This window comes from Trichechus manatus, unplaced genomic scaffold, assembly GCF_000243295.1.
Source record: "Trichechus manatus latirostris isolate Lorelei unplaced genomic scaffold, TriManLat1.0 scaffold00080, whole genome shotgun sequence".
NCBI classification, from domain to species: domain Eukaryota; kingdom Metazoa; phylum Chordata; class Mammalia; order Sirenia; family Trichechidae; genus Trichechus; species Trichechus manatus.
The window spans coordinates 6,475,865-6,491,983 of NW_004444016.1; the positions used below are offsets into that span (position 1 = coordinate 6,475,865).

Consider the following 16,119-nt stretch of genomic DNA (forward strand, 5'->3'; position numbering starts at 1 on the left):
GCCTTTCAGCACAGGGTTGTCATCTTGGTTGATGTTCCAATTATCTACTGCTGCTTAACAAATCACCCCAAAATTTGGAGCTTAAACAAACCCCCAAAACAACCATTTATTTTGCTCATGAATCTGCAATATGGGCAGGGTTCAGTGGGAGAAAGCTCATTTCTGCTCAATGCAGTGTCAGCTGGGATGGTTCAGCTAGGGGCTAGAAGTTCTACAAGATGGCTCACTCACACGACTGACAAGTTGGTATGGTATCCTGGGAAGTTCAGCTGGGGCTGAGGGCCAACGGTCTTGGTTCCTCTCCACAAGCTGCTTGGGTTTTCTAATAGCAGGGTGGCTGGGTTCACAAGCAAGCAACCCAAGTGACAGGAAATGGAAGCTGCTAGTTTAACACCTGGGCCTGAAAGCTGGCATAGTGTCATTTCTGCTGTGCTCAGTTGCTCAAGGAGTCAGAGTTCAGATTTAAAGGGAGGGGACATAGACAGATCTTTTGATGGGAGTAGTGTCCAAAAATTTGGGCATTTCTAGAGCAAGTTCAGATAAAACTTGTCCCTCCCTTCTAGACTCAGCTCAGATAAACCCAGACTGGAATTTAGTCTAGTGGGGGAGACAGACAATAATCAAATAAATATTAAAATAAATCCCAAATTACATCATTATTCAAATAAATAACATTGTAGCTGTGACAGGTGTCAAGGAAGAGAAAAATGACAGTAATTTAACGGGAGATTTGGCCCAGTCTGGGTTGCCAGGGAAGGCTTCTGTGAGGAAGTGATGCTTTGAGCTGAAACCTAAAGGACAACTAAAAGGCACTCAGCAAAGCGGGAGGGGCAAGTGATCTGATTTTTATTCTAAAAGCAATAGAAATCCACTGATATATTTTAAGCAAGAGGGTGGCACAATCCAATTTATGCTTTGAAAAGATCTCTGCCTGCAGCATGGTGCGCAGACTGGAGGAGGCTTGCGTAGCTGTGCAGACTTAGGAGGCTACTGCAGCAGTTCTTAAGTGGCAGTTTGGGAGTCAGATGGTGTCACCCGAGACTAAGACAGTACATGGATTTAAAATGTTCTGGAGATAAAATGGAAACCCTGGTGGCATAGGGTTAAGTGCTACAACTGCTAACCAAAGGGTCAGCAGTTCAAATCTGCCAGGCACTCCTTGGAAACTCTATGGGGCAGTTCTACTCTGTCCTATAGGGTCACTATAAGTCAGAATCGACTTGACGGTAACAGGTTTGGTTTGGAGATAAAATTGATAGGACTTACAACAGAGGGGATATGTGAGAAAGGGAGCCAAGGTCTTTTGGTTTCTCTAGTTACGAACAAACTACCACAAATCATAATGGCTTAAAACAGCAACCATTTTGTTGCTTTCTCAGAATTCTTTAACTTGAGCAGGGCTTGGCCGGGTAGCTCATTGCTGGTCCATTCATCAGCTGGGATGGGGCAAACAGGTCAAAACTTGGTTTCTATGTCTGGGACCTCAGTTCTGTCAGCTGGGTTCCTAGGTTCTCCTCTGCATGGCTTCTCCATGTGGTTAGCATAGTGGTTTCAAGGTTGTTGGACTTATCCCAAGCACAAACCAGAAGCTACGAGTTTTCACTACATTCTTCTGGTTAAAGTAGCCAAAGGCCAGCCCAGGTCAGAAAGGGGACTACACAAGGGCATGAATATTAGGTGTGGTTCACTGGGGGACACCAAATTAAGTCTACTACACATGGTTTTCTGACTTTTGTACCTGGATGGATGATGGTGCTCTTCACGTGAATGGGAGCATTTGTTTATCACTCCCCATTCCAAAAGCTCAGCCACCTGGCACACAGTAGGTTCTCAATGCTTGCCAAACTGAATCAATCTCATTTCAACCTTCCTTCAAATGAAAGGTACCATGAACAGCTGGGCTCTAGCTGTACTTTTAAACCAAGATTTTCCTAAATACAGGTCACTGGCAACAAGCCCAGCAAAGAATTGGGATACTTCGTTTTCTGATATTAAGTGTAGTTTTGATCTGTAGATTGGCTGTAATATTTGCAGCTGCTATTATCTAATTAAAAAATACAGAATTGGTGGATGTTTATTCTAAACACACACACATACACACACACACACACACAAGGGCAGATTGGAGCAGCAGTCAACAGTTTCTCTAGTCCTAAGTGGCTCCAAGGGAGTGAAGCAATGTGCACTGCTCAAGGATGCCATGGGCAAAGGTAAAATAACAAATAAAAAATATAAAGCCATTGTTTTTATACAAAATTTTTTTTTGTTTTTTATTTTTCTCTGTTAAAATACACTCAATCCAGATGCAGTGGATCAGGTGACCAGATTTTTCAGGATTCTTACTGCACCAGGAGCTGACTTCATCTGTGTTGGCCCTGGCTCTGGTCACAGAACATTCATACCTTTAATTACAAATACTGAGTGTGTTGCAAACGATGTAATCAGTATCTAACACATGGGCATACAGTTACTTGGTGGTCACTGCACAAGGTATCAACAACACAGGCTGAAAATGCAAGATGTATAGTAACATGGCCCTCTTCAAAAATAAATATATTAGGACACTAAGTTTACACCTTAAATGAGTCCAAAATAAATACAAATTAAGTGCTAGCTCCTGTGAGTAGCAGTGCATGCAGGTACAATGAACTTGCATGTGTGGCCAGTTTTAACAGAAAGCTGCTGGAATACAAAGTGTCTCCTCACAAAGCCAGTCCTGAGTTTGAGGATGAAAATGAGAGTAGCATGTAGCTTGGCTAGGCTACTGGCTCCATGTTCCTGTGAGGTCTGGAGTTCAATGTAATTTCTAATAGTTTGCAACAGAAAGCAGTAGCAATGGTATTTTCTTACTGACCACTTCTCCCAAGCTGTGAGGCCTGGAGCTGATCAAGAGGAAGCTCAGAAGTTTTCTGGTTTGAGCAAATAAGCCCCAGGGTTGCTAATTTAGGGACATGGATTTCTTCAAGCTGCAGTGTCTTTTGTGATAAGAAGGATTTTCACCCTCCCCTCCTCACTGCTGATCATGTAGTGCAGACAGAGCATCTTCATTCTAATGAATGAGAGCTTCAGTTTCTGCTTGAGCTGTAAGCTCTATTTCTTACCCCCACTCCCATCATGCACATCTCTGATCTGCAGTAACACTCACAGAAACAGACTAGAGCTGTGTGCTAAGTTCTGACAGGAAGAATAAGCCTTACCCAAAGAGCTTATATATAATCAGGAAACCTTCCAAAGGATGTAGGCAAGAGGAAAAAGCTATTTAACCACTATGCAGACAATTCATTTAAAATACTATAATTTATGATTTATCAATATTCTGGATAGTACCAACTAGATTAAACTATCCTTCAATCAAAAGCAAAAACTGTTTCCTTGAGAAAACCAGATGTGATTGTTTTGGTCTATTAGGTAATAAATAAAACAGTATCATCAGTGCTATAAAGACACTAGACTTGACATTTAATGGTGTTAGTATTGCCTCTATTTAGCAGAGCACAGGAAACATCCCTGCCGTGGAATCCATAAAACGTGTGACTACAGTATTCATGAACATCTAGGGCAAGGTCTTTTAACCTATTTAGTTGAATTATGGCCCATTTTCTAGCAGAGGCCGGGGTTGGGGAGAGGAAAGCTTTGGTTTTTGGATGCACAGGAAAACAACCCTCCACAGCCTGTCTGGCTCATGGACACATTTTACGGTGTTGATTCCTTCAGTCACTCAGAGGAGGTTAAGGAGACCCCCCAAAAACCAGAGGACAGATTTAATCTGGCCAGAGAGATTAAAATCCGACTATCTCTAGAACTGTCCCCCATCCCTACAGCTGAGCAGCTATCTCCTAAGACCCACCAGAACCCCACTCTGTACCTATGGACTCCCACTCCTGGCCTGTGGAGTACATGCAGAACCATGCTGGATGCTTCTGTTTAAAACATGGCTGTGCAACTGAAAGGGGAAGCTCTACTTTGGAAATCAGTTTTAATGAAGTATCTCTCTCCAACAGGGAAGGAGTCGTCTGTCCTGAAGAAAACATGGAATGTCGACTACAGTCACCTTCCAAGTTAAAAAAGAACTTCCAAGTTCAGAGATTCATGATAATCTGGGCAGCTCATCCAGGTAGTTCACCTCAGCACAAAGGTCAGACCACATAGCCCAGGCAACAACTTGCCTCTTTCCTTGTCACCAGTGGGAAGGACTGCCTGTCTTTAAGGAATTTCTAAAGAACTTGTGTCAAGAATCCTGCTTCTAAAGACCAGTCAGGAAGGGGTCCTGAATGAACACAGGGCTGCCATAGAAGGGTACAGGGCACAGGGTGGGAGGGCCTCTGCTTTACCAATCTGGCTAGAATCACCCAAGTGATGGGGATGATTTCACACTTCCTACTTGATAATCAGCCAGCATCTAGTTCTGCCACTACTAGTTGGGTGGCCAAGGCAAACCACTTTATATTTTTTGTTATTTTACCTTTGCCCATGGCATCCTTGAGCAGTGCAAATTGCTTCACTCCCTTGGAGCCACTTAAGACTAAACTGTTGACTGTTGCTATTCAATGTTTAAAGGACCATACTTGTGAAAATGCTATTGTAATCATTTTGAAATATGCCTATCCCTTCTTAATCAGCTTGCTGACAGATTTTGTTTTTCTTGGTGAAATGAGAGGCACCTGTCTGATTAATCATTGTTCTCATTCATAAAAACAGGGATAATACACCTACTTCACGAGTCATGAGGAGGTTTAAATAAGAAAATATATGTGAATGCCCCTGCTTCATGGTAGGTACTCAATTTAAGTGCTGAATGAATTAAACAACATCTTGTAGCACAAACTACAGGGCACTGGGTTAAATAAAGTGGTTGCTGGTGCCAACACTAGTCCCCCCATACCAAGGAGAGAAGATCTTTCCCCTCTATCTCTAAACTTGAGCAAACAGCCTGCCTGGCTGGCACTGCTACCTCTTGGTTCTGACCACTGTACCATGTGGGGTGTAGTGACTCAGCTCAAGGGTGATGCTGCCAGGGGAAATGACTAAAAAAAAAAAAAAAAAAAAAAAAAATCCAAACAAAACAAAACATTCTCTGGGTTCTATGATGGACTGGGGGACCTGCATCGAGGAGCTGAGACTCAGTCTTGCCTTTTACCTCTACCCATGGCCCTTGCTTCCGGCTACTCAGTTGTCAGATGAACTGTTTCAACAGCTCAATGGTTTTTCATTTCTGGCCCCTCTATAAGAGGAAGGGGTTGAGGAAATAAAAGAACTTATAAACAGGTAGTGTGCAAATGTTGGCAACTCTGAAGAGAGACCAGGGAAATAAAAAATTATTGGCTACAATGAGTTTAAACTTCTCCACATTCCCCTTAGCATGTTCCAAAGGCTGAATCTTTGGGGAGATGAAGATTCTAATGAAGGGAAAGGTATAATTCTTGGAATGCATTGCAAATAACTACTATTAAGCTGTTTTCGCTAAGCCTAGGGATGCCTGGGTATTGAGACTTACCTGAAAAAGGCAAAAAGGATTTGCTCTGGGATGCCCTGAACCACATTCATAGAGGCAGGGTAGGCAGGGTACAAGCAGAGAGCTGATCAAATTCTTTGTCATTAATTCAGTTTAGATGATCTGTCCCTCACCCCTGGAGCCAATCCCCAGGAAGGATTCTATGATGACAAATTTGGCTTAATGCTCCTTGAAAACAGTTAGCAAACAGTTAGCAAATAGTAAAATGTTCATTATTTCCTAATTTTGTATTATAAAATGACATTAGGAACATAAATAGTGTAATAAGTAGCAAAACCCAACCCTGTGTAGGACTATCATCCTCTCAGCCACCTCTGCGTAGGCCAATAAGTTTGGAAAGTTTTTCACAGTTTTCAAGTTTCAGTGACTCTGCTTTCTGTTTCAATCGTTCATCTCTGTATAATCCTGCCAAATTTGTCAACTCCGACTCTGAAAGATACAAGAGGTAACAAGAAAGTTGAGATATTTTGTTTCATTCAGTATTTCTGGAATCAAAACTTTTTACTTTATTTAATGCTTTTTCTTTCAGTTAAATTTAAGAAACATTCTCTCATTTATTCAAGAAACATGCATTAGGCAGCTATACTACGTCAGGTGCTGAGTATTAGAGGACATCTGTGACCCTGGAGTCCTACAGTATCTGAGCTCTGTTATAAAAGTACCAGTCTTAGTTCTTATCAATAAAACATTTGTCACCAGACTTAGGAAATCTCCACATGTGCAGTAAGAGGAGACTGCTTCACAGCCTTCCTACCAATGGTATTCAGATGGCAGTTGGGAGGGAATGGAGCCCAACTGCCTATTCCTGTCATCTGAAACAAAGACAGCTGCTTCATTTTCCCCCTGTGTTGCTGGATCATAACTCACACATGCTAACTGATACAGAGCCTACCTCTGGTGGGTATGCCTTCTACAGAAGGCCAGGTTGCTGGTGCTTTCTTCATCCCCTCACCACATGGGGGGTCCACAACTCAAAGGCCAAAGGCAGCTGGGCTCTTTTAAAAGTGAAATCATCTGGATCTGGTAATCTTTGTCTCCGTGACTAAATGAATTTCATTTTCTCTTCACAGCAGAGAAGGTCATTCTATTTTTAACCAGAATATAATCTTTGCTGTCTTCCTTGAGTCAGTGGTGGCTTGGCTACCTCTCTTTTTGATTCTTTTGTGAGGTAGAGACACTCTTAGAAAGAAATGCCTGAAAAGCCCCTCCAGAGATGTATTGTGTATAACAGGATGGCATGCTTGGATGGGGTGTGTGCCTTCTGAAAACCTCTGACAGAAGGCAGCTATTCAATGTTTAAAGGACTATACTTGTGAAAATGCTATTTTAATCATTTTGAAATATGACTATCCCTTCTTAATCAGCTTGCCGACAGATTTTGTTTTTCTTGGTGGAATGAGAGGAACCTGTCTGATTTATCAGCAAACTGCCTGGAAACAGGAATTAATACTTAGCCAAAGGCATTGATTTCTGAATAAGTTTCTATCAACACAAAACACTGTCTGGTATTTCTGCTCACAATGATTCTATTTACACCAAGTAAGGCCCAAAGTGCAGATTAAGTACAGGACTCCAGGGTGAGGGTGGATATGCATGAAAACCCTCTCTCTACCATGGGGGCTGCAGAGCCTGGGCTCTAGCCCAGCTGTTGCTTGGCAAGCAGCAGGTCTCCCAGGCTCCAGAACAATGTGCTCTCGCCCCTTGGCACCAGTGCCTGCAGTGCCTGCTAGCCAGTGCTTGCCTTGGCAGTCATCCTTGCAGGTGATGGGGCTTCAAGGGGGAACATGTACTGCACCCAAATGAAAACCCTCTGCTCCTGCATCCTGCCCAGAGCTCAGCACCAATGCCATTTCTCGTGCTCCTCTGGCCATGTGGGAAACCTGTCTAGGAGGCCTCCACAAAATCAGTCTATGCTTTTGGCCCTCTGGAGTCACAGTTACATTAATATATGGAACATATATGGCTTTGCTTTTCTTTGAAATTATTTCCTTAGGTTTTTTGTTTACTGAGCTTTTTTAAATGCTTCATAGCCTGAAATCTCACTCCAGAAAACATCTAGGGCTACTGGCTCTTAACATTTTCTGGACTGAAGACGACTATATGAGGCTGATGAAAGGTAATACCCCTTTCTCTAACAACTGTACATATTTTAATACTTTTCTCAAAACATCACATTGCTTTATATAAAGTTCACTGAAACCAGGTCATAAGCCCCAGTTCCAGAGCAATGACCTTGCACAAGGTCAGTGTTTCAAGGAACCATGTCTCACACCTCACTACCAGGTCTCATATCCCACTACCAAGAGAAACTTTCCTTCAAACTACCAAGGAATTCTTGACTCTTCAATGAGCAAAAGGTCACCTCAAAGAATATGCTATTTTTGACAAGTTCTGTTAACATTCAGCAGCTTTTAAGTAACTAAAAAAAATTCCATGGGAGGGACAGGATTAAGAGAATGCACCTTTTCTTCCTATAAAAAGGTTCACTTGAAGTATTCCCTTCATTTTCCCCCCTGCCTCATATGCCAGTGTAACAGATGGACAGAGCACTGAGCCTTAAAGGTAAACTGACTCCAGCAAATTGCCAAGAGAAACAAGTCCCAGAGCCTCTCCCAAGAACACTCTGCACAAGAGCCCAGGTCAGAGACTTGACAGCTAGAAGGTTCCAACAGATCCCAACTATCTTCACGATCCAGCCCATGAGACAGGGCTGGCAGTAAGCCCACATCCAGTCTACTGTGAAAAGCCAAGCAAGGCCTGGACTCCACCAGGCATCAGGCACTTACTATGTGCCAGACAGTGTGCTAAGAGTTAAGCTTCTACCCACTCTGCTACCATCCTTACAGGCATGAAAAGAAGTGCTTTTCTGGCAGGTGCTAAGTTCAGCTCAGCTAGGTCAGGAGGCGGTTCCTGCCCATTACTTTTGTCCATTCTAGCCCAGTGGCAAGGCCACTTCCCCTGGCATCAGGATTATTATCCAGATGCAGCTGCGAAGCAGTAAACACGACAGTTAGTGTTCACAGCAGGGATTACTCATAAAAGTTCACCCAGGTTAAGCATTCTAAGGAAAATCAGAGGAAACAAAATGAACAAAAGATTAAAAAAGACAATAGCTAACTTTGCTAAAAGCAGTTTCCACTGGGTACTTTGCCAAGAGTGAACTTTCTTCTCAAGTGGGTTTATTTTTACAACCTCCAAGTGCTAAATTTAACTCTGTTGGCTGCACTTGCCGCTGGATCCGGAGGACAGATGCTGCTCATTCTCAAATGGCACTTGTGTTGTGTGGAGGCTCCGGACAGCCACCATATTTAAATGCCAGAAATAGATTTTTAAGGGATGTGTGTTGATAACACCCCATTTGGAACTTGTGAGTATATGTATCATGCTGACCCACTGGATTTTTATTTGTATCTGGAGAGTGCCAAAGCCCTGAAACTAGGCTTCATGCGGATGGAGACAAAAGCCCAGAATCCACTTTAGATGCAATTCTTACCGGGAGTTCTCTGCACAGTTTCAGCATCTTATTGCCACAAATGAAGACGTGAGCTATGTGTGGCGTGTGTATATTTTCACCCAGTTCTTGCAGAAAGCAATGAATCCAAAACCTTCCCAGGGCCCAAAATAATGGGGACTTTCAGGACATACATTATGGTTTTAATCTGATTTGGAGCCATGTCTACACTGCCTTTGTTTTTTTTCAATTGTTGTAAAAATATATATACACAAATTTGCCAATTCAACATTTTTCAGGTTCTACCCATTACCGTAGAGTCAATTCCAACTCACGGTGACCCTACAGGACAGAGTAGAACTGCCCCAGAGGGTTTCCAAGGAGTGGCTGCTGGATTTGAACCGTCGACGTTTTGGTTAGCAGTTGAGCTCTTAACCACTGCGCCACCAGGGCTCCTCAGGTTCTATATTACCTTGTAATCCAATGCCTTTACCTTGCTCCAAAATTCTTTTCTGATTTTTAAAACCTGCAAACAATGGGGTAAGGCACTTGCTGATCTCTCAGGTCCTTTGCTCAATAAAAAGGGCAACTTCTTCCTTCTGCTTGACTCCACCTTATACCCTGGAGTCACTGCCCACCCATCTCCTAATGTACTTTGAGAGTTCAGCTGGGCTTTGCCTTACAGAAATAGAGGCAGAGACAAGGTCCTTGAAGGTTAGGGTTAGGGTTAGGATTCATAATCCTCAGCATTTTCATTGTTTTCCAGTCTTAAGATTCCGCTCTTCAAAAGACATTTGTTGAGCACCTGTTCTTAAGCCAGGACTGTGCCAGGGCCTAGGGTGCAAAATTAGTAAAACAGGGTTCTTGTCCTCAGAGAGCCCGCAGTCCAGCAGGGGGACTGACATGTACCTAAGGAACTTAACACTATGTGACCAGTACTATGTTAGCAGGATGAACGGAGTGCTTTAAGAACAGAGGGAAAGGAAAGATTAACTTGGGAGCGGGGTTGGGAGCGTGTGATGTGTCAGCAAGGGCTTAGCAGCACTGTGACTGAAGAGCTAATTTTATCACTGTTATATGTTTAATAATATCCAGTAATGTTTTAAAAAATGAATTGGAGTTTGCTCTTTAAAAATTAACCAAACCCAGGTTTATAAGATACAGTTAGTAATGGTATGTGTGTGTTTTGGGGGAGCTACCTGCTAAGGATGGGGTGGGAGGGGAGCAACTCAAGAGGGATAAAAAAATGAGCCTGCTGACTGACACAACGCTACCCTTGCTACCAGCACTCCTCAGTAACACTCAGCGGACTGGTAAGCCAAGTTGCTGACATTGTCACCCCCATTGTATCCAGAGGAGAAAAGAGAGTGGAAGGGGTGTTCATACCCACTCCTACTGAAGGAGCAGAGCCAGGGTGTCCCTTTTGTTCTGTGTTGCCACAGCTGATGAGAGGCAGGGAAGGGTACCTGACTCAAGTCCAGCAACCTACAATACAAACCTTTGGTCTGGCTTAAAAAGTTAGGCTGGATCAATCAGATTTCTCTCTATGGAATGTGGAATTAGGACACTATGGACCAAACCAGTTAGCAATGATACTGAAAGAAGGAGCTTGTAATGTAGAAAAAAGTCAATGACTGATGAGGCTGGGGAAGTTGGGAGAGTGACTAAGAGGACAGCAACCACAATAAACCATGGCCAAACAAGATCATGAAGGTGGAAAGCCTGAGAAGCAAAGGAAGGCAGTTGGCAGAGAGAGGAGAGTAGGGCAGATGGGCAGAGAGAAGCACAGACCCATAGAGTGACAGAGACACAGACAGATAGGATCCTAGCACTGTCTAAGATTTCCAAGTCCTAGCCACATGCATCCTGCCAATAAACTTCCCATTTTTTGTACTATCCTGAATGAAACTCTGTTCTCTGTCTCTGTTCACACAAACACGTATGTCCCAAACAAGGAGAGCGGAGGTATCAGGAAGCTGGGGATGCCTAAGGCTAGGAATCATGGCTACCTGCTAAGACCCTTTTAGAGCATCTTACTTTGTTGTTTCTCCTTCCAACAACTCGTCTGGATGTAATCAATGTAATCCTTCTCTATTGTCTTCTCCAGGTCACGCAGAGATGCTCCTCTGTAGGCCTTGTCAAAGTTTTTATCCACAAAGTAAGGCACCTGCAGGTTCTGGGTTTCCCTAGAAATGGTGTAGCCCAAGGTCCTGAAAAAGGACAGAGGATGAGGTGAGTTTGTTATATTTGGCACTATCACTCTTAGCATTGGCTTCACAGATATCACAATCACCTCTCTTCAATGGGCAGATGCTGATATCATTTGTTAATATACCCCACATTTACTATTTCCCTATTACAATAATAAGTATAATATAATCATTATCGATACTATGTGAGCATGTCCATACTATGAATTCAGCCTTGGTATGTATAGTTTATTCTCTTAAATGATTCACCACTTATATACTGCTTTGTATGGTAAAAGAACACCAAAATGCTTTAAAAAAAAAAATGTGTATACTGTGTATAGAACCTACCATGGTACCTGGCACAGAATAGGCTATTGGTAAATGCTGGCTGAATGAACTGATAAACATTACAGTAAACTATTTAAAAATAACCAGATGGCTTTCACCAACATGATAAAAGGTACTTTATACATAGTTGTCAAGTGAGAACTACAAAAAACTCAGACAAATGATTCCAATGATGATACATTCTAACTCTCTGAGGGCCGAAGACATCTGATGGTATCTGGTGCTCAGAATAATTCAGAAGTCTAGATTAAGTAAATTCTAACCACATGAAGATATAGAAGGGACCTCAAATTTAGGTTAAAACAAAGTGACAGGTTTGCAAAATCCAAGCAGATTTTGTTCAAATTGGACAAGTTCCACCTTAAAGGAGCTATATTTAGTCCTTTCTCATGCCTTCTCCTTTGATTGCTCTGCTTAGGCATTTGCCAAATGTCTAGGGGCTCAGGCTATGACTGCTCCTGCCTCACTCTGGGAAGGTGTGGACAGAACAGGTACCTACCTGCCTCCCCTGGCCTGACAAAAAAGAAGGCAGCAGTTATCATATGGAGAAATATGGAAGTTGGGAAATAGAAGGAATCGAGCCAGTCTGACCTGGTGGTAGTATCTCTTCTGAGTCTCAGCTTTCCTCTCCAAAAAGAAGAAGAGACTGACCTAGAGTGATAATCTCCAGTCTACAGTGATCACTAACAAAGACTCTTTCTTATTATGTATCACCCCATGGATTCCACATTTTGTAAGGTTTTTGTCCACTAAACTATAATAATGAGTAGTATCTCATTATTCACTATTAATCAGAAAAAAAAATTAATCCAGTGATTTTCAAATTAAGTGTGCACCAGAATTATCTGGAGGGCTTATTAAAACTCAGATTGCTTGTTCCCACCCCCAGAATTTCTGATTTAATAGATGTGAAATGGGGTCCAAGAGTTTGCATTTCTAACGAGTTGCCAGTTGATGCTGATGATGCTGGCCTGGGGACCAAACTTTGAGAACTGAACCATCTGAAATAATTAATTGAAGATATAAAAACTTTCCTATCAGAGCTTATAAATGCATGTGATAACCAGCATTACGATGAATTTCTATATTTTCAGCAAAAGCAAAGAAATGTGATACTATAGTTTGACATGTAGCCTTATCATGAATAAATGTTCTATTTCTTAGAATTTTTAAAACTGAAAATGATCACTGGACCCCAGTTACTATGTTCCCAAACCCACAGGGGTCTAGTGATCCTATCATAAGCTCAGAAGAGTCCTTTCCAACTCTAACGTGGTGTGATAGGGTTTAACTTGAAGTTTAAGTTATTCTATGGGCCCTTTAAAAAAAAAAAAACAAACTTGTTGCCGTTGAGTTGACTCCGACTCATAGTGACCCTGTAAGACACGGTAGAACTGCCCCATAGGGTTTCCAAGGAGCGTCTGGTGGATTTGAACTGCCAACCTCTTGGTTAGTACCAAACACTTAACCACTGTACCACCAGGGCTCCACAGGCCCTTTAGAAACCAGCTATTGCTGTTCTGCAGCTGAACAGATGATGTCACTGTAGAACAAAACAATTCGTCTCCTGAGGAGCACAAGAAACTGCCTACATATTTTTGAATCTGCATTATTACTATCCAGATGTTCCTTTAAACATAAAATCAGTGTTTTCTACAGTGAAAGGTGAAATGAAATGTTAGTAATGTATCAATAAGACTTCAAGTCTTTCACCTTCCAGACTGTCATTAAGAAAGATTTATAAATATTTGACTTACGATTTGTAAAACAGACTATATGGGGGATTAGCAGTCAGCAGCTGAGTAATGACAGATATAATCACAATCACAAGGACTGGAAGTAACTGGATAAATGCAGAATATGTAGTCTGAAAAAGAAAAGTATTTGGTGTAAATGTTATTCTTCAATATAGAGCATACTGGAAAATAGGATAGTTTTCCCAAAGAAAATGCAAATTACCGATGCACTGCTCAGAAGGGTTCACAAAGCCCAATGCTCTTCTGGGAAGACTGTACTTTCTGTTGAGATGTACCAAACAACCTTTGTTCCCTCTAATGAGAAAGCTGAAGGAGGCCCACCTACCACCTGGATGGATGAAGTTCCGTTTTCGAAGACCAATGAAGCAGACACCTCTGGGAAGTCTGCCCAGACTGTGACCCTCACAGGGTGGCCTTCTGGGAGCCATATTAGTATTGGACAACTCTGCTTCCTTGGCCACAGCTGACTGGACTGGGGAACAGCTAACTCTAGCAGGGATAATCACAATCTCCCTACTAGGAATTTGGGATTGAGATTCATCAGCCTTCACTGCTAGGCAGTCACCTGAAGAAAAAGTACATACTTCCAGGCACTGTGGACCGACCATTTGCAAGGAGAAGTAGAATAAGTCAGGCTGCTTAGAGAGAACACAGAAGATGTACAGAGATTCAGGAAAACTAGAGACGCTGTCAGGCCCCAAGGAGTCATTGAGAGCACAGCTGCCTGGGTGCTTGACAGTTCCTGTCTGCCATGAGGCCCAGCTAAGCTTCCTGCCCTTGTGCTTCATGAGATTCCCTTGATCCCTAACATTAAATCCCCCCTTAGTTCTGAATATTTTGAAGGAGCCTATTTCCTGCAGTCAAGAGCAAGACAGCTCCACAGGGGAACTGAGATCCTGGAAGAGTCACCAAAGAATGAAGTAAGGGGAAGCAGGAATACCATTCTGGCCTATTTGGGCCAGTTATCCAATTCTTCTTACCATTGCCTCTTCTTTCCTCATATGTATTTTAGCAACATATCTCAAGTTTAATTTCTAAAACCCGATCATACATCATAAAGGTCAGCTCGGTACAACTGTTTATGGGCAGCAACTCTCCTCTCCTCCCTAGGTACCTGAGGTTTATCTTCTTCCTCTTCCTTCCGCATCTGCATTCTCTCATGTCTGTGATGCCGGCGGTAACAGTGGATATCATCTGTCACATTTGAAAACATATGAATATTTCCTGGTTAAAAGAAAGAAAAACAAATACTTAGTATGGACTATGGAAAACACTCCTTCCTTGCCTTTTTCAAGGTCTTTGCTCCCAACTAGGTTCTTTGAGGGTATTGACCCATTTTACTTACTAGAAAAAAAAAGACAATAGGTAAGCCAAGTGAACCAGCTGGAAACAGAATGCGCTTAGCTCTCCTGCCTTTATTTAAATAGTCTTTTGTAACTACTGAGTGAGGAAATCCTGACAGGCTAATAAAGGGAGAGCATTTGGGCCACGAATCCTATCTGACATGTTCATGTCTGCTTCTTTGCCCAATATCAGATTGTGTCACTGGTATCTTTAATAGCAATTCATACAATTCAATTTACTTCCTGGGCATTTAACTACCCCAACTTCCAACTCTCTGCAGGTACTTTTCTAATTTTTATCTTTATACAGCTGCTATTTTACAACAATAATGAGAATAGGCATTTTGCTACCTATTGATAAAGCACTTAAAAATATCTAAACCTTACAGAAGCCTTGTGAGGTAGGTATTTTATCAGCCCCATATTACAGATGAGAAAACTGAGGGTTAGAGGGACTAAGTGACTTAGTCAAAATCATGTACAACTGGAGAATGATCTCAAACCTCGGATCGTGATTCCAAATCCTTGCTGTTTCCACCATACCACTGACCCTGTTTAGATCCTTAGACAGGAGCTTGCTGAGAGCCACAAGTACGGAAGTATATGTATATATATATATATATATATATATGGACGGATGCATGTGTGTGTGTGCGTGTGTGTGTGTGTGTATTTATTTATTTATGTTAACAATAATTTGGGGATACTAACCTGTAGGAAAATGTCCTCCAAAGAAGACGTTGAATAGTTCTTCTGGAGTGATGTCGACCTCAAAGTCCCTGTAATAATTATAAGGTCTGGCTTGAGGGGCAGTGAAAGTCACCTGTTCATCTCCATATTCATCATAGCGGAGTCTCTTCTCAGGATTGCTCAGGACTGCAAAGGCATTTCCTATTGCTGCAATCAAAAACAAAAAACGAAAAGCAGGTGAGCACACAATCTTTCTTATAGCCAAGGGTTATCACAGTAACAGTGATGAAGAGCCTGGAGTTAATTGCTCCTGGACAACTTCACAGGGGCCCAGGGAGAAGTGCTTGGGCCCAGAAAGTTTACCAAAGTGCTTGCCCTTGAAATTTTCCGTGATCTAGTTTGATAAGCCAGAAACAACACTGGAATCAATCAAATTAAGAACTACTGCTGACAGAGTGGAAGAAAAATGTAGAACAAAATTCAAATTCATAAAAAAGACCAGACCTACTGATTTAATAGAGATTGGTAGAACCCGAGACTATGGCCCTTAGACACCCTTCAAACCTGGAGCAAACCCATTCCCAGAGATCAGCCAAACAATAAACAGGTCTATAAAGTGAACAATCACACCTGCGAGGAACGTGCTCCTTGGAACAATCAACCATATAAAACCAAAAGGGCAACATCTGCCCAAAAACAAAGTTCAGAAGGCTGGAAGGGCAGGAGAAATGGGCGAATGGAAATGGGGAACCCAGGGAAGAAGGGGGCAGACTGCTGTTATACTGAGGGGATTGCAACTAATGTCATGAAACAAAATGTGTATAAA

At 42.2% G+C, this 16,119-nt stretch overlaps 1 protein-coding gene across 1 annotated transcript in view; it reads right to left on the minus strand.

Moving 5' to 3' along the window:
- Window positions 1-1,990: 1,990 nt before the first annotated feature.
- Window positions 1,991-16,119, minus strand: part of DNAJC18 (DnaJ heat shock protein family (Hsp40) member C18) — a 35,513-nt gene continuing 21,384 nt past the window's right edge. The window contains exons 4-8 of the mRNA XM_004381060.2: window positions 15,315-15,500; window positions 14,375-14,484; window positions 13,261-13,370; window positions 11,001-11,173; window positions 1,991-5,941 (exon numbers count right to left, since the gene is read on the minus strand). Of these exons, the coding sequence (XP_004381117.1) occupies window positions 5,817-5,941; window positions 11,001-11,173; window positions 13,261-13,370; window positions 14,375-14,484; window positions 15,315-15,500 (704 nt within the window). The 3' untranslated portion in view covers window positions 1,991-5,816. The remainder of the gene's footprint in view (window positions 5,942-11,000; window positions 11,174-13,260; window positions 13,371-14,374; window positions 14,485-15,314; window positions 15,501-16,119) is intronic.